The 21,889-nt window shown below is 49.1% G+C and overlaps 1 protein-coding gene across 4 annotated transcripts in view; it reads right to left on the bottom strand.

Annotated features, from left to right (window-relative positions):
- Window positions 1-6,684: 6,684 nt before the first annotated feature.
- DNAH9 (dynein axonemal heavy chain 9) overlaps window positions 6,685-21,889 on the bottom strand; it is a 226,721-nt gene continuing 211,516 nt past the window's right edge. For all 4 annotated transcript variants that reach the window (XM_054221603.1, XM_054221601.1, XM_054221602.1 and 1 more), the window contains 2 exons: window positions 13,227-13,616; window positions 6,685-7,521 (listed from right to left, as the gene is read on the bottom strand). In XM_054221603.1, coding sequence (XP_054077578.1) covers window positions 7,294-7,521; window positions 13,227-13,616 — 618 coding nt within the window. In that variant the 3' untranslated portion in view covers window positions 6,685-7,293. The remainder of the gene's footprint in view (window positions 7,522-13,226; window positions 13,617-21,889) is intronic.

The following is a 21,889-nucleotide window of genomic DNA, read 5'->3' as shown; positions in this document are numbered from 1 at the left end:
CTGCTCTGTGAGAAACAGCTGCAGTAGAATGGAGCTGGTTAACCCCAGAATATGGGACACCATTACAAAGTGCTTGTGAAGACTTTACTTTGAAATGTGCCCTTCCGCCAATTATAATTTGCAGCAGGTACAACACTCCCAGGCTATGGAAAAGCCATTTCTCTATCCTGGGAGAGTTCATTCAATTTTAGCTGATATTAAGTGTTCAATAGCACAATTTTCCTTCTTCTACTTTCATCCCTTTGGAAAATGTCACCACTCTGGAGTTAACTAATTGACCACAGACCTTCTGAGGAGCCAGGCCCAGAGCAGCCCCACAGGGTGCTGTGGAGCGTCAGCAGCTGCAGAGACACAGGGAAAGGCTGAGACCATGTCCCCAGGGCATCCCCCTCCTGGCCTTGCATGTGCGATCGGAGGATGCAGGATCCGTCTGAACTCCTGGGACAGGGCAAAAGGGAAGGACACACAGGCCTGACCCTAAGTGCTAGACATCGCCCCGTCCCAGCGTGACCTGGTGACGCCCAGGCTCCACGTGCAGCGGGCAAAGAGACCCAGGACACTTTGGCAGACCCTGATCTCACCATGAGATCACTGAGATGGGTCAGGTGAATCACTCACTACTTGAGCCCATTCCTTCCTGCTGGCCATAAAGTATGCCCAGAGACTAGCTCAAATGACGGCACCTTTCCCGTGCCTAAAGTCAGGGCACAGGAATGTTGAGCTGAGGTTGCGGCTGGTGAGCAAGCCCGGTACTCAAGGGCTGACCCTTGAGTGACTTTGCATTCAAAGCTTCCTGCTGATGTAAAAGGGGCAAAGCTGGGACAATGCAAATAAAAAGGACTAGTTTTTTATCTTATTTTTCCTTGGCAAAAACTGAGATGTGATTTCCCCGGATATAAGGTTTCTAGCAGTAACTCCTTTGTGGCTGCAAAATCCCCACTCGGTGCAGCTTTGCACACATGTCCACTGCCTCCGACTTCAGTGCAGGAGTCACGGAGGGCAGACACTTGGCTTTGTCCTGCAGGATGCCATGCCCATGCCCAAGGCCAAGTAAAATGCTATTGCTCCAGGCTCCGACCTGCTGCAAGTCCTACAAAGGCAAGCAGCTTCCTTCAACCAGCGATTGGCGCCATCCTTCTCCCCGAAACCACCAGCTCCTGCCATGAGGGTCTCAACACTTACTTCCCAGGAGAAAGTGCCAACCCCCAGCATAACCACTGTTGGATGACTTGGAGGATGAACTACCTGGATCCTCAGTCCCACCATGGCTGGCTCACTGCATGGTTTCTGCTAGGACTCAGCCCTTTGCCAAAGACCAGAGGGCCTTTTTCCTAGATGTTTATGAGGGACTTACACTCTTTTTTTATATGGTTGCTCAGGGAGGTCACGAGCAGCAGCCAACACAGTCTGGCTGGTGGGGAGTGATGAAATGTAAGAAAGATCACCTTGGTCCAAAAGAAAAGTCATTCTGAAGAAATGTGGCCGCTTTTTGCATAAGGAACCCAAACTTCTCCCTTTCCCCAGCCTCCAGCTAAATCCTGGATCCTCCAAGCAGTGATTTCCTAATTGGAGGGTGGTGTGTGAGCACCAGAGAACTGATGGCCACAGGGGTCCTCCGCCTCCAGGAGCAAAACTCTGCTTGCAAGAGGCATTTTTTTTTGGGTCAGAAACACTTACTTGCTTTTTTAAATCTTTGTATTTATTTGTATTAAATTTGTGGCCAGTGTTGGGTTTTGTGGAGAAGGAAGGGTTGGGGTTGCAGCACGCTTGGGGAATCACAGAATCCCAGACTGGCGGGGGTTGGCAGGGACCTCTGGAGATCACCCAGTCCAACCCCCTGCCAGAGCAGGGTCACCCAGAGCAGGTGGCACAGGAACGCCCCCAGGCGGGTTTGGAATGTCTCCAGAGACGGAGACTCCACCACCTCTCGGGGCAGCCTGTGCCAGGGCTCTGCCACCCTCACAGCAAAGAAGTTCCTCCTCATGTTGAGGTGGAACCTCCTATGGTCAAGTTTGTGCCCGTTACCCCTTGTCCTGTTGCTGGGCACCACTGAAAAGAGCCTGGCCCCATCCTCCTGACACCTGCCCTGCAGATATTTATAAGCGTTGATGACTTCAAATGCAGTGAGTGTTGAAGCCAGGATCAAGGACTTCAGGTTGAGGACCTAGGGTGCTGTGGGGCAGCAGAGCAGCCTCAGGGCAGGGCCTGGAGACTGCTCTAATGAGACTTATTCCAGTAATGGAAAATCACTTCACAGGGTCTCCAGCTTTCCCAAAAAATGAGCAACCACATGGTCCCCTCCTGCCAAACTGCCCTACGCTGTCCTGCTGCCGCAGCTGCACAGCACTGCCCGACTGCCCCGGCTGCTGGCCCTGCTGCCCTGCTCACGTCAGCCTCAGCTCTGCCTTCAGTGTCCTCCAACGTGCTGCCACTCTGCTGGCCCTGCAGTCTTGGCGTTGGGCCGTGCCGGCTCTGGGGACGGGGATCTTCGCTGCTCCGTCCCTTCCACTCAAACAAGGGCCAAGAGTGGGCAGGAAGGTGCCCACTGGAAATGCCAAGCAGGTAGCTATCTCCAAGAGCTCCCGAACAGAAGATATTCACCTTTGACTAATGCATCGCTCCTAATGAGTAGCTGGGCCAGCTGTATTTAATTGCCTGGTTTAGGCAGATATGGCTGGAAAATCTCACGCCTGTCAGATTTTTTCTTCCCCTAAAGCATCAAATTATTCACTATCCTCTTGTAGCATTTTGCAGCCAACTCTTTCCTGTGATGATTTTCAAAGGATGAAGAATGAGCACCCTGGTGACATTTCTAGTATCTATAAATATCTCCCCACTACCCTGCCTGCCCAACTGGTGAATTATGCAGGAAGATATATATGTAATAAAACAATCGGATCCATTTTGTTGTCAACATCCCATTCTTCTTCAGCTGGCAAGAGAACAGCCCAGGCTGTTGCTTTGGAAAGAGCAAGCAGTGCCTGAGGAACTACTGAATTTATCCTTTCCTGTAGGTACGGGGGCACGTTGGAGGGTGACACTGAGCAGCGAGAGGCCCTAGTATGCTGCAAAAAGGAAGACGGGTCTTAAAAGAGAAGTAGTCTGAAGTTTAGGAAAGCAACAGTCTTCAGAATGGCATGAAATCCCGCGTATGGAGCACTGAGAAGCTCCTGGTAAAAGAAGCATTGAAGAAATACCAAAAAAAGGACTAATCCGGCAATGTTCTCTGGAGCACAATGCACGTTTACTATAGATTCTGGTCCTGCTTTTATGTGTTTAATTCAGCAGTGCTCTGTCTATACCACTAAGTCTCCTGCATGATGAAATACACAACTCTGCAAAGCTGTGGGAAGTGACCAGTTTACATTACTTATCTAATTGGCAGGTTTTAATTTAGATTGGCAGGAATTTAATTTAATAGCATAGATTTCCCTAGCTAACAGACCTCTTCTAGCCAGATACTCATTATGTGAGGTAATCTACAGAATCAGTTAGCTCATCTATGGGCTAAGAGGCATTTTAAAATAGGAAGCTTAAGACAGCTCTCTCCATTGCGTTAGATATTTGTAGATGTCTTTCGCTAAGCCATAACTAGCTGCTTCATCATTAATTTTTGAGGGCCGGGCCTTGGAGACACTGCCTGGCAATTAAACAAAGTTCTTACCAGAAAGTTTTCCCACCTTACCTTGGTCCAGAAGGTCATTGTTTTCCAGGACTGCAAAGACAAGGATTTTGCATCTCCTCATTCCTGCAGGAAGATAGCTGTTGTGTTCCTCAGACCAAGGAACAGAACGAGGAACGGACCCAAGGGACTGTGGAATTCCTGCAAAGCCTGGGGACTTTGCCCTCCTATGTTGCTTTGGGTAGGAGGACAGCACAGTGTGGAGAGCTGATATACTGGCCTGGCCCAGAGTTGACCATGTCCCCATGGCCATGCTGAGGCCACCCATAAAGCTGCTCAGTTTGACGTGAGGCTGAGAAACCGAACACTACCCACAGAAACTGTCGTGGTTTAACCCCGGTAGGCAGCCAAACACCACACAACCACTTGCTTGCTCCCTCCCAGCGGGAAAGGTAGAAGTGCTAGAGCTTGTGGGTTGAGATAAAGACAGTTCAATAGGTAGAGCAAAAGCCACGTGCAAAAGAAGGAATTCATTCCCTGCTTCCCATGGGCAGGAGGGTTTCAGCCATCCCCAGGAAAGCTGGGCTCCATCACGCGTGACAGTGACTTGGGAAGACAAATGCCATCACTCCGAACGTCCCCCGCTTCCTTCTTCTTCCTCCAGCTTTTATTGCTGAGCACGACATCATATGGTATGGAATAGCCCTTGGGTCAGTTGGGGTCAGCTGTCCAGGCTGTGTCCCCTCCCAGCTCCCTGAGCACCCCATCGCTAGTGGGACAGTGTGAGAAGCAGAAAAGCCCTTCGCATGATACAGGCACTATTCAGCAGTAACTAAAACATGTTTGTACTATCAACAGTTTCCACCACAAACCCAAAACCATACAAACTACTATGAAGAAAACTAACTCTGTTCCAGCGAGAATCAGTACAGCTCTACACATCTATCTCTTCAAGGCTCTAATCACATTCTTAACTACAGCAAGACCTTCAAGAGTGGCAGGATGCAAGTGAGAAGGGTTAAAGGTGATCAAAACATGGATCCGCTCCTCGGCAACAAGTTGGATCATCCTTTTCTTTGTCTCCAAGCCTCAGGCTCTCCCTAAGTCTCAGTTTAATCTGCATGAGTCTTTGTGACCATCCCCTTTGCCCAGAAGTGAATGGCACCCAGGGCTGTGCAGAGCTGCCCCCAACACAGGAGCATTTCCCGGGGAATGGGTGGTAGTGTATGGTATATGCTGGTATGGTATGGTATGGTATGGTATGGTATGGTATGGTATATAGAAAAGGAGTGACTGTGGTGCCTGCTGGAAGTTTCTTGGGGCATGGCATGCAACACACCCGTGCTTCCAGGCACTGCAATGCCTGGAGCACAGTAGATCACAGTGGGGGACATCAGCACTGTTGCTCCCTGGGTTTTGGCCTTCTGTTTGTTAGGGGACTTTATACTTACCTGCCTCTCTCGGATGCTCTGGCTGAGGAGCAAACAGTCCGTTGAAACCTCTGATTTATAGGCCTCTCTGGAAAGCTTTCTCTGTAGAGCTTTCAGGTGATGCCGGTGGGCTCCTGTTCATTGAGACACAGAAATGGGCTTGGCTCAGGTTTTGGAGGAATCTTTCATGGCATTGCCAAAATGCTCTTCCGAGTGGGCTTGGTGACACATGGCAGGTCAGAACGGGCTCAGTATGATACAGCAAGTAATCCCCAGATACCCTTTGTGGTTTGTACACGAGCATCTTACCCACGTTCCTTCCACGATCTGCTCCACCATCCCGAGCACTGCACAAGCACCACAGCTGCATTTCAGGCAAACAGGCCACCGCTGCTGCTTGTCCCAGGTGCAAATACATTCCTGGGTGACCTAGAAGACATGGCACATGGGATGCACTGCCCTTGCCAACCCACTGCTCTTTCCTGCCTACTGCTGCGCAAGGACTTCTGTGATGCTGAGCTCCAAACTCAGCTGGGAACCATAATTTCTAACCTGGAGGTAGATCCTTCTCCCACGGTTGCAGTGGCCGTACCACAGGCTGGTCAAACCCAGCTCACCTCATTTAAGAAGTCTAGAAGTTAAACACCTTGGTCCCGGCCACTCTTTCCATTTCTTAACAGTGAGCACAGAGAAATGAGAGCCAGATGTGATCCCCCCTTTGATAACCAGGGCAGGAAGAGGTGGGAGGACCACGTCCCTCATGGCGTACGAGGGCAGCTCAAGGTGGCTCACTCAGAACTGTGGTCTCACCAGGCTGCAGACTCCCACCCTATGAATCCCACAGCTGCCTGGAAACGTGATCTGGGAACTTTCAGTGCCCCCATGCAGGCACTGGGAACAGAGTTTGCTGCTGATCCTTCTCTTTCCCCAGTTGGTGCTAAACAACTGAGACCATTCAGGGCCAACTCTGGCAAGTGGGGACCTCTCAAGATGAGGCAGTGTTTGTTGAGGTCGTCACTGACTTTGGGGGCTCATCTGAGTTTTATGGGGTTTGTTGTGATCCCAAAGGAGGGTCACAGTCCTGGCTGGAGACCTGAGTCTGGCCGTAAGGTTGTAACCTGGCATTGGGTTTGGGTGCGAAGGTTTGGGGGTGCTCCTCAGTGCTAACTCCACTGAGACCCTGCTGAGACACGGGCTGATGCCTGCAGCGAGTTCAGAGATGGCCGTGACACCCCTCAGATGACAACCCCAGGGCTGCCTGCCCCGTGAGCGGCGGGAGGACACTGTGCACCGTATGAGGAAGAGAAACAGCAAATCTTAGACAGAGGCAAGGTCTGGCGCCGTGCAGTCGGCCCAGAGAGCGCGGCACAGCTGCATTTCCCCAGGCACCTCAACTTCTCGCACCTCCCCAGGGCCCAGCTTCTGCAGTCCAGAGCAATGCTCGGTGTGCCTGCCTCATCCAGATAACGCACACCCCAGCCCCTCTCTGTGCCTTCTGCTCCAGAAACGCATCGTTTCTCACCCACTGCATCCGTAATTGTAAGCGCAACTCTCCAAACGGCTGCGCCTGTCCCACCTGGCCCTGGCATGCACTCGCCATACAGTGAGGAAACATGTGATACAGGCCTCCGGGCAATTTCTAGAGACTAGTCGAGGAATAATGATTTTTATTAGTAAAATTCTATCGTTACAAAACATTCTTCTTAAATAATCCCTGCGCTGTATTTTTACTGTTGATTACATCAAGCGCATTGGATATTAAAACTATTTTTACTGTTTCTAAAATTTACAGGAATATTAGCAAGCAACAGTTCATATCCACACCACCTGCTGATCCCCCAACATTACACGTATGACAAAGAAACACTCGTGTATAGAAAAGAACCAGTTCTAAAGAGTTTCACAGGTCACTGGACTATCTAAGGACACTGACTTTAAAACTACTTTGAATCACAAAAGAGAAATAAACGTGAAATTCAGATTTGAGCGTAGCACTCTCTGGGAGGGGAAGATCTGGCTGTGGGTTGGGATCTTCCAGTGCTGCAGTGTAGGAATTACAGGACATGGATTTGCAGCAGCCAAGAATCTGGTCCATGCGTCCCTCTGCTCCTCTGTCACCTCCCTGCAGGCTCTATCTAGGCTAAGTGCCCAGTGCTCCGGGAGATGGAGCCTGGCTTCAGTCTCAGGTTATTATTTTTTTAATCATTAGGGATTTGCACATGAGGTGCCCTGCTGGTCAGCCTAGGTCTGTAGCAGCAATGCCACACCAGCGAGCACCCACTTGGAAGGATTTTCTCTAGTTTTAAGGTTAAAAGTCCACACGTAAGTTGGCCCTCTGTGGCGTGTTTTGTAGACAGGACATGGGTACACACTACGGGTATCTTGTTTGTCAGCAGGAATGGCTTTGATGAAAATGACAGGCATGGCGGGGGTTAGTTCCTTGAGCCTGGCATCCGTGATTATCCCGGTCTACAAAGGAAAGAAGACAAAGTCTTCATTAGATTTCCAAGATATCCATCAGCTGTACCCCAATACGCATGATCCTCTGTAACGTTTATACAAACCGGACTCATTGGCAAGTGGAAGCATCTTTCCCGAGATAAAGGGGTGGATGAGGCTATTTGAGGTAAGAAGGGCCTGGATCAAACACCTGCCCTCTCTCATCAGAAGCCTCCCTCAAGCCCACCTTATTCCAAAGGGTGCGTAGAAGACGCCTGCTCTCAGTGGATGCCCAAACCCACACACACCTGAGCTGGGCTTTGCAGGGAAACAACATTTCCTGGCTACGTCCAGCCACACCATCCTCGTGCTGCTCTTACTCACGGTTTTGCCAGAGCAGAACCACCAGTTGCTTGTGTTGCTGGTGCCAGGACCAATCGTGGACACCTGAAGAGGGCTCAGGCTGGAGAACGACGCTCACTTGAGAAGAGCCTAAAAGGCACCAATTAAGTGTCCCACCACACCCCCACAATTTGACCATGACCTGGGATACGCTTGTCCGTGCAACGTTTTGTGTGGCCCCCAAAGGCACCACAGGCTTGTTTCCACTCTCACAGGTGCTCGCACCAACACGGGGGATTCAGAAAGACGATTCCTGAGGGATTATTATTGTTAAATAACAAGTCCACATTATCCTCTTCAAAGCAGTGCTCTGGCTCAGCAGGCTGCCCGACTCAGGAGAAGGATGGTCTGCTGTCAGGGCATCAAACCAGCGGCTTGTTTCTTTAACTTGGGTCTCTCTGGCAACTTCTGTTTCTCTTTCTGACAATAAAATGCCCTACATATCAATCAATTTCCAGGAAAGCCTGCAAAATTGCTTAATGGAAGCTAGAGAGACCAAATGAAAACAAATAGAGAAAGGGAAATAAAACTTCTCAGTGCTAAAGAGAGTGCCTCTCCCTGCAGCTTAGCTTCACATATCATTATTATTTCAAATGCTCTTAGATCAGACTTGCGGGATGAGTTTCAGCCTCTCTAGTAGTTTATTTAGTTCTGCAAATGAGTGAAGAAAAATAATCCCTCTTGTGACAGACCTCGGTTTAATTGCACTAATGCCATCTGTTATACTAAGCTGTGATAAATCCAACTGTGATTTAGAATTTTATAGTTCCAACGTCCTGAACAAACATTAAATAATTCTTGTAATACCTTGCAAAGAAGCTATTTATCAAGCATTATTATGCACTTCTTTTAAATCCACATCTTTCATTTCTGAGGCTGGATTTTGATCAGATCTCTTTTTTTCACTGCTGCCAATTCTTCAAATCAAATTTTCAAGATACATTCTACCTATTTCTGGGTTAACAAGAGTTGAAATCTTCCTGAGGTATCATCTCTGTGGAACATATCATTGTGTTATGTCTGGGCTGATTTGCGTTTGTATTTTTTATCGCTCTTATCATCAGAAATTAATTCTCCTCCGAAAGCAATTTTCCCTAACTACTGGCACGGGGCACCTGGTAAAAAGCCACTGTTCCATGCTTGGAGAGCTCAGGCCTCAAATACTTGCAGAAGTCTTCACTTCTGCTTGTCCTGGCTTCTCAACAGGCAATTTGAAGAGTGGACGTGTTTTCCTGTCACGTATCGATGGGTCCGAAGACACGAAGCGGCTGTCACAAGCCAGGGATGGTAATCGATGAGCCCAAACACAAACGCAGTGAGCCAGCATCCCCTCCCACCCTTTTGAGGTGTTCTAGCACAGGCACGCCTGCACCGCAGCTAAGTTAGGGGCGGTTGGCTTAAAGACCTTCACCACGGCTTGGTTGTCTTACGATAGAGTTGCCTCTGTTTGCAGGGCAGGGGGGCTGGCGGTCTGACCAGCAGCGTAGCCAGCAGGGAACATGGCTCCATGGTGGTCCAGAGATTGCTGGAGTTGGTGGCTTCAACTGGACATGGGGAACGAGAAAAAGAGCCATCCATGGAGCACGCAGTGAAGAAGACCTAATGATGTGCTGTCCCGTCCAGCCAGATAAGCGAGGAATTTTTATCACTGGGTAGCTTAAGAGTTGAGATACAGATGGAAAAGGGTTTGCCAAGTTATCCATTTTTCAAAACAACCATAACTAAGAGACTGGCTGTTCACAGCACAATTTGCAAGTGTCCCCTCCATGGCCGCACTGTAAGTTTATCGCTGGAGGCCTCAGCTTGAGCCACGTCCGACTGTGGCTCTCATAGCTCATAAATACATGGGCATTACTGACAGTTGACATCTGCAGAAAAAGGCTTCCCATGATGTCCCAGCTCACCCCTCCGGGAAAAATTTCAGTCTCTGATGCATGCGATTGGATGTACCTGGCGCCTCTGCAGAAGAACGTGGCGAGCTGTGAAGTCTGGGGCTGTAGCAGCAGAACAGGGGGCTGTGCCAGGGCTGGGTTGCACACTGATGTTGTTTTCATCTGCGTCCGCTGCTGGGAGTATCTCAGATAAAAATGGTGCTGTGCAACTGTCCCCAGAGATATCGAGCTACTTGAACCAGCAAATAAACGTGACTGTTCCTTGCCACACAGATCTGCCCTTCTGAGCCTCTCTCCTGCTTTAAGACTGGTTGTTTTACATAGGACTGGCTTTAAAAAATACACATCATGGCTGCTGTGGCTTGAAGGACGCATGATACTCTCGGTGTTAAGCCACTGCTCAGCACGCTGTGCACTGACTGTGCATCTCTTCCAAGGACAAGGTGACGTGCTGTCTCCTCCAGGCAAAGCTTCGTGTGGCACGTGGTGCAAACCCACCTCTCCGCTTGCCCAAGCATGCCCCAGTACCCTTGTGAGGAGCAGGGCACACGCTTGGCATCAGACTCGCCATTGCTGGGAGCAAGAAAGCCAGGAATCAGCCAGCAAACTCCCGTGACATGAGATGAAATGTCTCTTGAGACAAAATGTCACCAGCCGAACTATCTCTTGCTGAGTCCCGGTGACTTTAACAGTGCTACAGGAACAGATCATTTGGACCCAAAATAACTTGCTTGGTTTCATTTCATCTAATAGCTGCCTGCTGTTTTGTAATGAATGTTTTATAAATTTAAGACACCCAAGGGCAAACATAAATGTTTAAATAAATAGAAAAATGGGAGCAGCAGAACACAGAGGGACTTTTTCCTTTTTTGGAGGCACAATCTAAATGTGAAATATTCTTTTAAAAGTGTAGGTGTTCCCCAGAGGAGTTCTCCTAAACATGACCTGCCATTCTTATCAGAGGATTAATTTGGAAGGAGCACACAACCCAAAAGAACTGTGCACCTGTTTTAAAAATGCTGCATCCATTAATGTATACCGGTGCTCACTGGATTACAGGTATAATGAATAGTTCCACTAGGTGGAAATGATATTTCAGTGTGAGCAGCAACATATGAAAATATTCTTTCCCTTTCTGAAATAAATTGAAGCATGATACCCAGAGATTATGAATGGTTCTATAAAGGTAATTGCTCAGTATCTTCCAATCACAAGGAAAATGTAACCAGAAAAAACACATTTACTGAAGTCTGGATGGTTTCCGAAGCCAAACCTCATTGCTGAATGCAATCGCCCATACGAGTTATCGGAGGGCGGCAGAGGGGAGAAGCCACGTGCTTCTCAGAAGATTTCTGGCTTTGCACCATCAAAACTTCTCAGTCTTCACTTCCATTACTGCGTGGGGATGGGTAAAACTTACACAGAACTCAGCCGCTTTGCCCATTATATTTGGCGGTAACGACGGCAAAGGAAGACACAACTGCAGTCAGTGGAATCTATTTTTAACACAGTATTCGATATTCAAGACCAGGAACTTCTCTAAACTTTCTCTGTACCGTTGTGTCCAGGTGATTTGTATCACCTTAAAAAGTCCGGTTTTGAGGGTAACTGAAATCCAGTGCTCCCAGTAGCAGGGGGCTGTGATCTCCCAGAGCTGTGGGTTTTGTGTGGCAGCCACACCAGAGGCTTAGAGAAAGGAATAGGTGGGACCTGTAGGAGCAGGGCTTGGGACACGGACTGGGCTGGTCTCTGTTCTGCTACTGTGGCTCCTGCTATCAGCAGAGCCAAAACCAGCGAGGCAGGAGATCTGACCTTACACCCACGTGAGATCTTTACTGCAACCTTCTGACAGAGCCTTTGCCAATGTTCCTGACCGCCTGTGGCTCTCCAGACCCAATGCGCACGTCAACCCATTTCCAGAGAGAAAATGGAGCCTTGACCTTCCCAAGGATTTGTGATAAACTGCGCTGGGCGCCATCAGTCGGTGAGTTCAAAGCTTTGCCTGATTTCCTATCCTCCATGGAAAACTATCTCAGAGAGGGAGCAGAAAAAAAGGTGAAGAGCGTAAGATCTGTATTGCAAGGTCAGGTTGGGATACGGTATATAACAGCAGTCCTCAGTCTCCTACCACCCAGGCCCACGACAGATCAAGGGGGATCTTCAAGGTCAACGCTCTAAAGAGCTGCCTCTGAAATAAAACTCTCTTCCTGCAAGGGGGTAAACTTGACACAGATAAGTAAGTTCTGGGTGACCCACTTTGATCAGCCCTCGCTCTCTCACAGATCACTGGCAGCAGAGCATCGCGCTGGCTGCCCAGAGTAAGAGCCGCATGAATCACTGTCAGTTAATTCTCACACGCAGCACAAATTGGGAGTCACGGTACCACAGGCCAGGCAACGCCGAGCACTGAGCCCCGTGGGGATTTGTCAGCCTAATGGCTCTGGCTCGGCAGACTGCACTCCTAACAGCTGACAACTGTCAGAAGGAATGACAGGGACAATTGTGCTCCTCTGGGACGCTGCTCTGAGAGGGTCGCGGCAAGAGGAGCGCTGACAGCTACAGGGCAGGAAATAGCAAGTGGGCACGTCTCCTTCAGCTGCCCGGCTGGAGGGTATGGCTCCCACCTTGGCTGCCCTGAGGCCGGCTGCGCTACCACTGGAAGGTATTGGGCCACATCCTGAAGGGGAAAGAAGAAGAGCAAGGGCCACCCACACTCTCTGTTTGTCCCCACCATGATGAGTCATCTCCCTGAGTCTGGGTTGACCATGCAGGTTAGACCTTTGTGCAAGCTTCATTTGCCACCATAAAGGGACGGCTACAAGCTGTAATCAATTTTTGGCCACAAGCGCTATCTATGCAGATGACGTGCTGCAGCACCCAACAGTGGAAGGACAGTGGTCTGGGTTTGGTACATCCCACCCATTCAGCTGCGGGTACATGTAGGATCCTCTCCTTTCTCACTGCTGCCGCTAAACAGGTGACAGAGCAATGACAATGCCAGTCTGCCACGTCACTTCTGGAGGCAGCAGAGAAATCAGAACCACGCGGAGGTGCAGGGACAACACAGCCCTGAGGGGACCCCGTGCTTTCTGTCTGTAGAAACAGCATGAGCACCGACCACGGTTTAGCCAACGGACACTGAGGTTGAGAGTGTCCTTGTAAAAAATTGATGTATCAGTGCAAGTTGGCCACCCTGAACGCCCTTGAAACAGAAGCCACAAAACTAACAAGTCCAAGGGGTGATTCAGCCAACCACCTTGGATACCCACTCTAGGCTGCAGAGAAGCCCATCTTTCACATGTTTCCCCCTCCCGAAGACACAGTTCTAATGACTATTTTAGATGAGCACTCGTCTGAGCAGTTCCCCAGAGTTCAGTACCAAGCAATAAGGGCATAACATCCATGGCTTCTCTCTCAACACCAGAGCCTTGGTGAACTCACCTGTGCATCCCAGCGCGCACCCTCCATGAACAAACCGTGGACATACGCCCCTTCCCGAGGAGGACTGGCAAAATCTTCTCTGCTCTTTTTTGTCACATCGCACTGCAAGGTCATCTTGTCCAAAGGCCACTCGTTCTTTCGGGCTGTGGACTGCATGATGGCTGTCAGGAAAGACTGGGGATTGAAGAACCCAGCAAGCCACACCACAGAGGGCAAGGAAAAGTCTCCTGTCCAGGCTTCCAGTTCCTTGATGCGAGCGAGGAGGTCAGCAAACCATGTGCCCAGGCTGGCTGTGGAAGGGTAAGCCCTCTTTACCCAGGACTCAGGCACCATGTCCAAGAAAAGGGCATTCTGCAAGTTCTCCATGTCGCTTGTCATGGTCAGTTCTCCCTGAGTGAGAAAAGGTATAATTAGGACTGACGACTGTTTAACCTGAACAAAGCCCGCTCGAAAGCAGAGGCTGAGCTAGGAAGCGTGTAAGAGCACGGCACCCTACACAAGCATTCACACACTGTGAATTTCTTCATGAGTTTTGCATTTTCATGAATGCTTTCTGTTGCATACTCCTGCATCCTCATCTTCCCTACTGTAAAAACGCTACTTGGAGGAAAAGGTGTGTAACAGAGTGACGGCGAGCATGTGTCCCTCAGTTGTCCCAGTGTTGTTTGTTTTCTCTCATTGACTGAAGATCTTTACAGCGTAGATTTTTAGAGGTGTAAAGCTGTTCTCACTCACACTGCCAGGGCAGGATACTGGAGTCCTTGATGGTCTACTCCAAAACTGTCCAAATCTTTGTCACGTCAAGTCCTATCCCCCTCCTCTCCTCCACTTCCCCTCACTCCCCTCCTCCTTTATTACTTTTCAGTGCAAGTTTTTCTTTTTTACTTCACGTGGTGTCTGCAAATGTAATCACAGTTACTTTCACAGCAGGGAAACACACAACGAATTAAGATATGATTCAGCCAAGTGAGATATATAGAGAGATTTGGCTTTTGTTTACCCAGGAATTAATTATTTTTAAAGCTTTTGGAAACCTGTATCAATTTCACCCAGGCAGGAGAAGAGCTGGGGCATCGCTGCCTGGCCAAAAAGGGCTTCTGCACAGCAACAGCATCCCTCTCGAACTTCTGCAGAGATTCCCTAGTGTCTGAGAGTCTAAAATTAAGAAAAATCCCACTGTATCCATATGAAATTACATTAAATCTAAGCAAAAGATGCCTGGATGGTATCTTAACAGATAAGAGAAGCCATTGAGAGATGCAGCAGTTTGTGCAGCAGGTTGTGCAGGGGGCGCACAGCCGGGGCTCACAAACCCTGCCCAGGGCAGCGTACACTTGCTTAGCAATGGTGGTGACATGCCATGGGGCATTGGTGGTGACATGCCACGGGGCATTGTCCCTGGCACCGTCTGGAGAAACTGTCCCTGGCACAGCAGAAGCCCCAGCTCGGACCACGCTCCTGATGCAGGAGCTGCTCCTGCAGCTCACATCTGGGACGGCAGGCAGCGCCTGGAGCCTCTCGCCGGGGCTGGAGACTGTCTCTGCCACCATTTAAAGGATCTGCAAGAGGAGGCCAGCAAACTGTTTAGCATCAGAGATGATGAGAAAGAGACCAACTGGATCTTCTCTGAGACCCTGCATACACAAGAGGAGCCTCAGCTCCCAACAGCACCGAAGGCAGGCAGAGTCTGTGCCTGTCTCCTTGGGAAAGGGGAGACTCCCACGATGGCGAAGGCTGGAAGCTTGTGACTGCCAGCAACAGGACCAAGGCTTCAGTTCCCCCTGCAGATCTGCAGCTACAGAATAGGTTCAGTGCCCAGGTAGGGACGAGGGGTTGGGACCTCTGTCCATCAAAGCATCCAGGCCAATGGAGCCTGAGCCATGCGGCAGCACAGGAGAGATCAGTGATGGTAGTAGGTGACTTCCTGCTGCAGATGACAGATGCCTCATCTGCCAGCTTGTCTTGCTGTCTGGGGACATTTACTGCATGCTGGGAGCTGGGATCCAGGACACTGCGTAAAGACTGCTGAGGTCTGTCCAGCCTTCAGACTATTACCCCCTTACACTCTTCCACAGGACCACCAATGATACCCAAAGATAGGGGTGCTGCTATTCAGAGCGACCCGGAGAACTGAGCTGAGAGGAACCTCACAAAGTTCAACAGAGAGAAACGCTGAGTCTTACACCTGAGGAGGAATAACCCCATGCACCAGTACATGCTGGGGACCAACTGCCTAGAAAGCAGCTGCAGGGAAGGACCTAGGAGTCCTGGTGGACAACAAGCTGACCGTGAGTCAGGAATGTGCCCCTGCAGCAATGGTGGCCACCAGCATCCTGGGCTGCATTAGGAGGCGCATTGCCAGCAGGTTAATGGCAGCGCTCTGCTCAGCACTGCTGAGGCCACATCTGGTGGTGCTGGGATTGTTCAGCCTCAAGAAGAGATGACTCAGGGAGGATCATTTCAATACCTATAAATATCTGATGGTAGAAAGTAAAGAAGATGGAGCCAGACTCTTCTCAGTGGTGTCCAGTGACTGGACAAGAGGCAATGGGAACAACTTAAAATACAGGACACTCCACTGACACACAAGTACAAACTTTTTTACTGTGAGGGTGGTTGAGCACTGGAACAGGTTACCCAGGGAGGCTGCGGAGTCTCCATCCTTGGACATTTTCAAAACCAGGCAGGTCGTGGTCCTGGGCAACCTGCTCTGCCTGACCCTGCTTTGAGCACGGGGTTGGACTAGTCGATCTCCAGAACAACGGATCTGTGGTTCTGCGAGACTCAAGCCAAGCCGTATGGAAAAGCAAAAACTTGCAAGTGCAGGCTCAGCTTCTGCAGGCAGTAACGCCCTTCGCAACCCAAATCTTTGCATGCCCCATGCTGAGCTGGAGGGGTACAACACACCACAGCAGTTTGGAGACTTACAGTTAATGTTGATCACTGGTTTTCATTATAAATACTTACATTTGTCGCCTTATCATTTTGCCAAAATTTATCTGACTTACAATTTCTCTTTGCCTCAGGCTGAGTGTTTTTGGAAAGATTAACTGAAATCAGTGGAGCCGTTGCTGAGAACGAGGGCAAGGGAATTGGGTCAGTCTATTCACATTAAAAAATTCCAACTGTTCTTTCGACGGACTTCAGTGCCTCCAGCCATGAGGTCAGCAGAGGTGCCCTTTACTGGGGCCACAAAAATCTATGAAGTTTTAGCAAAAGTTGAAACCTGCTTAAAGCAACCCCAAGACACGTTTAGAAATGCTTGTCAGAGCCCAGCATTTGAAAGTCTTTGTCGTTTATTCCTGTGCTGACCATGCCCCGCAGAGCTCTAATCCGCAGACCACAGTGACGGCTACAGGAGGACAAGATCACAGCTGGACACCCAACCAGACCGTGGGAGAGCAGCGACGAGTGCCCTGGGGATGGCCCGTGCTGCCTCTGGCACTAACGAGTGGACGCAGGCTCAACGCTGAGCGATCAAGGCTTAGGGCAAACAGGCATCCCGGCACCCTTGGGTCAGCACGCACTTTCTCAAAGAAGTACACCACAAAGCGACCAGAGACTCCCGAGCTCGGAAGACAACTTGTCATTGGAACAGGAATCCTCTGAGCTACCGACACCATTGCAAATTCAACACTCAGAGCTGCTGGACGACAGCTAGAACAACGGGCTTGAGCACACATCTACCCCACACACGGTGTCCTGTCAAAGGCAGAAAGGGTGTCAGCAGAATCCAGGCACTGGAAATGTCTGCTCAAGCTCTTCTGGCTTTTTAGCAACACTTACCTTTTTTTTTTTCCCCTTTTTTTTTCTTCCCCTCAAGCGAAAGTTTCTGAACATCCACAATAAAATTCATTTTGTCTGGCAATAAGCAAGGGCAGTACTTCAAGGGGACGTGTCTCCCCGGCACCCACCAATTCAAATCAGAGCCGAGGGCACATTTGTACTGGCCCCATGCCTGGAAGCCACTGCAGCCCTGGGATCCCCATTCAGCGTTGCCCCCCAGAGATCTGTGGTTTACCCTCCGAAATGTTCATCTCTCCACAGGACAGACTGGAACAAGGCATTATTAAACCTCACCTCCAAAGATGACTCATTAAAAGCAGTAAACTTTTAAAGGCAGCAAGGATCTGAACCTGCTGGGTTTCTCCATGGAGAACAGATTTCTGGCGAACAGAGAAAATCACATGTACAAAGGTTTTAAGATGGTTTTTGGTTTAACACTCTTGAAGCTAAAAGCGACAAATAGGGTTGAATGAAAAGGTGGAAGCAGGACTATTTGTAATTAGACCTACAACACAAGGAACAACTGTAACCACCTTTCAAAATACACATCACCTTCTGTCACTTCATGTGAGCAGGGACCAAGTCAGTCTGTGCCAGTAAATCATCTCATTATTTCTATTTAATGATTTTACATTTGTGTGGAATCTCAAAATGATGGGCTACCTGGTAAAAGGTCTTTGAAGTCCCGCGTAATTCCAAGCAGAAGGGTCAAACACAAATCAAAGATTTATCATTTTGGTATTTGCCATGAAGTAACAAAGAAATACAAGGCAGTGCTTGCCCCGTGCACTTCTTCTGAGGCACCTGAACTGTTTCACTATATCTATAACACCCTTTACGACAATTTATTGACCCACAATTAAAGCTCACACAGCAGAAAAGCATGGCCGTGTCTAATCAGAGGGTCTGGTAATGAGCTTCACAAGGCTGTCAAAATTATTCAACCTCCTTGGGGGCACTTGCCGTGGCTTTTATTTAAGTATCATCGTGGTTCCTTCTTCATTCGTATCACACGGGTTATCATCTCCCATCCCAGGAGAACGTAGACCCTGAGAGGACCTATTCAATAGGCTGGTCTCTGGCTAAAGCCATGGCAAGTCCACACAGGAAGCAAAAAAAGTCAGATGGGGCAAAATACTGCCCTGGTCACAGCAGGACACTGAGAACCACGAGGCTCTCTCATAGCCACAGGCAGTATTTTGCACTCTGGGAAAGCTTTTAAAGCAGGTTAAAAAAAAAAATAAATTGCAAAACGTGCGCAAGCAGTCAAACTGATTTAAAAACAAAACCCTCACGATCATATATCCTATCTAGTTTTATTTTCAGGAAACAAATGAATTAGCAAATGTGATTCTCAGGAAGGCTTATGAAAAGCAATTTTTAAAGCCAGCGCACTCGAGCGTACTTGTTGGAATCTCCTGTGAGGGTTCAAAGCATCTATAGCAGCTATCTCATATAGCTGCCCAAACGCAATTATGCATGAATTTGCATTTCAGATGCTGAATACTGAAGTGCATCCAGAATGATTCCAGTTACTTTTTATTTTCCAAAATGTTGGGAGTAGTTTTCATTAAAGACACCCTTGAAGGAAATCCTAATCAGCCTGCAGACATTCCCTCAAGATGAGCAGACTATTGTCACAAATTGTTTTCTCAGTTAAGGTTATTTTCACTTGATGCAGTGCAATACCCAGCTAGCCTTACAAAATTTGGTCTTACTTTATCCTTTTATAATATTTATTATCTTCATTTTGGAGGCTTATCCTTCACTGAAGTTGCGAAATAGAAAACCTGCTTGCAAAAACGACACTGGGTACAACATTAACATGCAAGTGTTTCAGCCGAGCCTCTGGTCTCACCGAAGTCATCCAGAACAAGGGACTTTGAAATGCGACATCATGCCAGTTATTTTTGATGGCTACCAGTCTATTGCAATTTCTCTTCCTCTTAATGGGATGTCTCCTATTTTTGGACCAAACAATCACTTTCTGCTACACAGACACAATGAATTATTCAAAAATTCAAATTAGGCATGACATTTCCAAATCGCCTTCTTTTAGCAGATAGTCAGTTAAAAACAATAAGACTTGCTTCATCTGTGTTTGAGTTATTCTCCTCGGAGATCTGTGGTTCCTGTTACGTAAACTCTCCTCCCCCGAGTGCTGTCAGTAAAGATCCCCAATCCCAGAGATTAACGAGCGTTAACAGCTCTCACAGGAGCCGCTCTCAGAAGGAACACTTAAAGAATGATTTCTCCTCCGAACTGAGCGTGAGACCCGACTGTCAAGTCAGGACAGCAGCACTGCCCACAGAACGAGACAACAGCGGGGCCAACCATCGCCAACAGCGGGGCCAGCCATTGCCAGGCCATTACCTGGTCCCCAGGGCCTGGGAAGGGCCCCGTGGGGGGATGCTGGGCAGCGGCATGGGTCAGGCACGACGTCCAACTCAGCTCTGCAGGGACCCACATGCAAGCCTTGCTTGCAGGCAAAGAGGAACTGCCCACTGGCGGTATTTCAGACCCTTCAAATTTGTCTCTTCAGCATACACAAGATGAAGAAACGCCAACACAAATAGATACTGCTGCTCATCCGCTCCTCAGTCATCATAGAATCATAGAATCGTAGGGTTGGAAGGGACCTCTGGAGATCACCCAGTCCAACACCCTGCCAGAGCAGGGTCACCCAGAGCAGGTGGCACAGGAACGCCTCCAGGCGGGTTTGGGATGTCTCCAGAGACGGAGACTTAAGTCCTTAAGTCCTGGCCCTGTGGTGTCCCTGAGCCACGCCGTAGGCTCTGAGGCTGTTGGGACCAACCCGTGTAGTCATCAGAGGTGCTTTTTCTGCAGGTACCATCTCACTTCCCTGCCGTGATTTGTGGCAGGGTTTTGGGGAGAAATTTGCACCCTCTATTATTGCTTGATTTCTGTTGTTTATTTTGTCTGTGTTTTATTTAAGCCCATGCATCCACTCATTCCCTCTACCAGTATTAAATAGCTTATTCTTCTCCACATTAAATCTAATTGCTACACATTGTCCCAGTTACAATTATATTTTGTTTGGTGCTCCAGGACTGAAACATTAAATCACTTCTGTTTACCTGTCTCGGGAAAGAGAATTTTCAATTCCACTGCCTTATGCTAAAAAATAAAGGAAATCTGTTTATAATAATTGACTACATAAATATCAGCCTATTTTAAAATGGATTGCACATATTGGGGCACGACAAAGTATGTATGGTATATCTCTCTCTTTAATCAAGACAATAAGCATCACCAGCAGATGCAGTGCAGAAATGTCTGAGCCAGCACGGACCCAAGCTGCTGGGTTCCCGGTGTGCAGCGCAACACGGCTGGGATTTAGAAGCAGCCTGGTCCCATCCCTGCAGAGACACAAATACCTAAAATCCCAGGGCCAACCCTAGCACCGCTGCATGCATGCTGCCGGTATGTCCATTGAAGATCTCTCTTCAACGCTGCCCTCAGGAGGGGGCTGGGGTTGTCATTCAGCCTCGAGACAGGTCCTCCTTGCTCACCTGTCAGCTCTTTCTGCTAATGGGGTCATAAAAAGTAGTTGCCGCTCCTTCAAGTGTAACGGTTCCCATGCTATGTAAAGTATTTTTGCGTTTTGGCGAAATGGGATGACAGCCTGTCATTCAGGAAAGGATGGAGCAGGGAATGCCTAGCGGCTGATGTCCTTAATTGCTGCCTCACACCATAGAATAGAATCATAGGATCGTTAGGGTTGGAAGAGACCTTTCAGATCATCAAGTGAAATCATCCAGGGAGCAACTTTGGGTCGACGATGCAGGGAAGGCATCAGGGTAGCGTTGAAGCCACCAGCTTTGTGCTGCAAGCTCCAGGCAGCATTCCTCTGCTAAGCTTAGGCTGGTGTCCAAGGGGTGCAGAGCACTTGGCTGGGGTGAGGAGTCTTTTGGGATAACAAGGTGAAGGGGACTGGGGCTGGCCAGGCAGGTCCTCGCTCACTTGCCTTGCAGCCTGATCTCTGCTGGTTTATGCCCTAGTGGGCAGTCAGTAGCCCATTATATTTTGTCCCACCAGCTGCCTGGGTGGGGATTCAGCAGATGACTTCCCCCACCAGTGGATGCAGCCTCAAAGCACAGCCCTCTTGCATATCCTGCCGAAGCCAGGCATTTGCATCCTACCAGGGGTGTCCTGCCAGCCCCAGAGCTCCTCACTGCTCTCCATAAGCCAAAGCCACCACCCAGAGGGACACAGATATCACCTTCCCGGAGCAGAGTCTAATTTCTTACCAGGGTGGAGAAGGAACTGTGGGTGGAGCAATCATGGACAGTATCTCCATAGGGAAGGTCGGCTCCTGAGCCTCCTCCATTAGCAAATGACTCACACCCAGCAAGGGGAGTTGTATCTCTTCCAAAACTGTTGAGTTTTCAGGCTTTTTTTCTTATAGCTCTGGACATTAGACGTTACACATGAGTAATCTTTCCTTTGATTTCAGCTCAGCTTGTGCCCTTGGTGACACACACTTACCAGTTCCCCCCGGTACCTGGGCATTTTGTGAAAAGGTGTGATTCTTTGCCTCACCTTTAAATAGGTCATGTGTCAATTGTCGAGTGACCTATTGTTGCTGCACTACAATATCAGGTGGACAGAGGTGCCTGGTCTCTGTTCCCAGAAAGCAGTCATTGCTGTGTGTGTCTTTAACCCCTCCCACTGCCCGAGCTCACGGCCTGCGGACACTGTGCCGTTTGAAATCCGTCTGCAAACCCTTCCCCATGGAGTCAAGTTGGTTTTGCAGGCAGCGGTGCTGAATACAGCGTGACCCCTTTTATTCCCCCAGCCCCTCTTCCATTCATCGAGATTTTACGACGCTGCAGTCGGAAGCACGCAGAGGTCCT

This window comes from Rissa tridactyla, chromosome 15 (assembly GCF_028500815.1).
Source record: "Rissa tridactyla isolate bRisTri1 chromosome 15, bRisTri1.patW.cur.20221130, whole genome shotgun sequence".
Taxonomy (NCBI): domain Eukaryota; kingdom Metazoa; phylum Chordata; class Aves; order Charadriiformes; family Laridae; genus Rissa; species Rissa tridactyla.
Note: the sequence above shows the minus strand (reverse complement) of the source record. Positions and strands in the feature narration are given on the sequence as shown.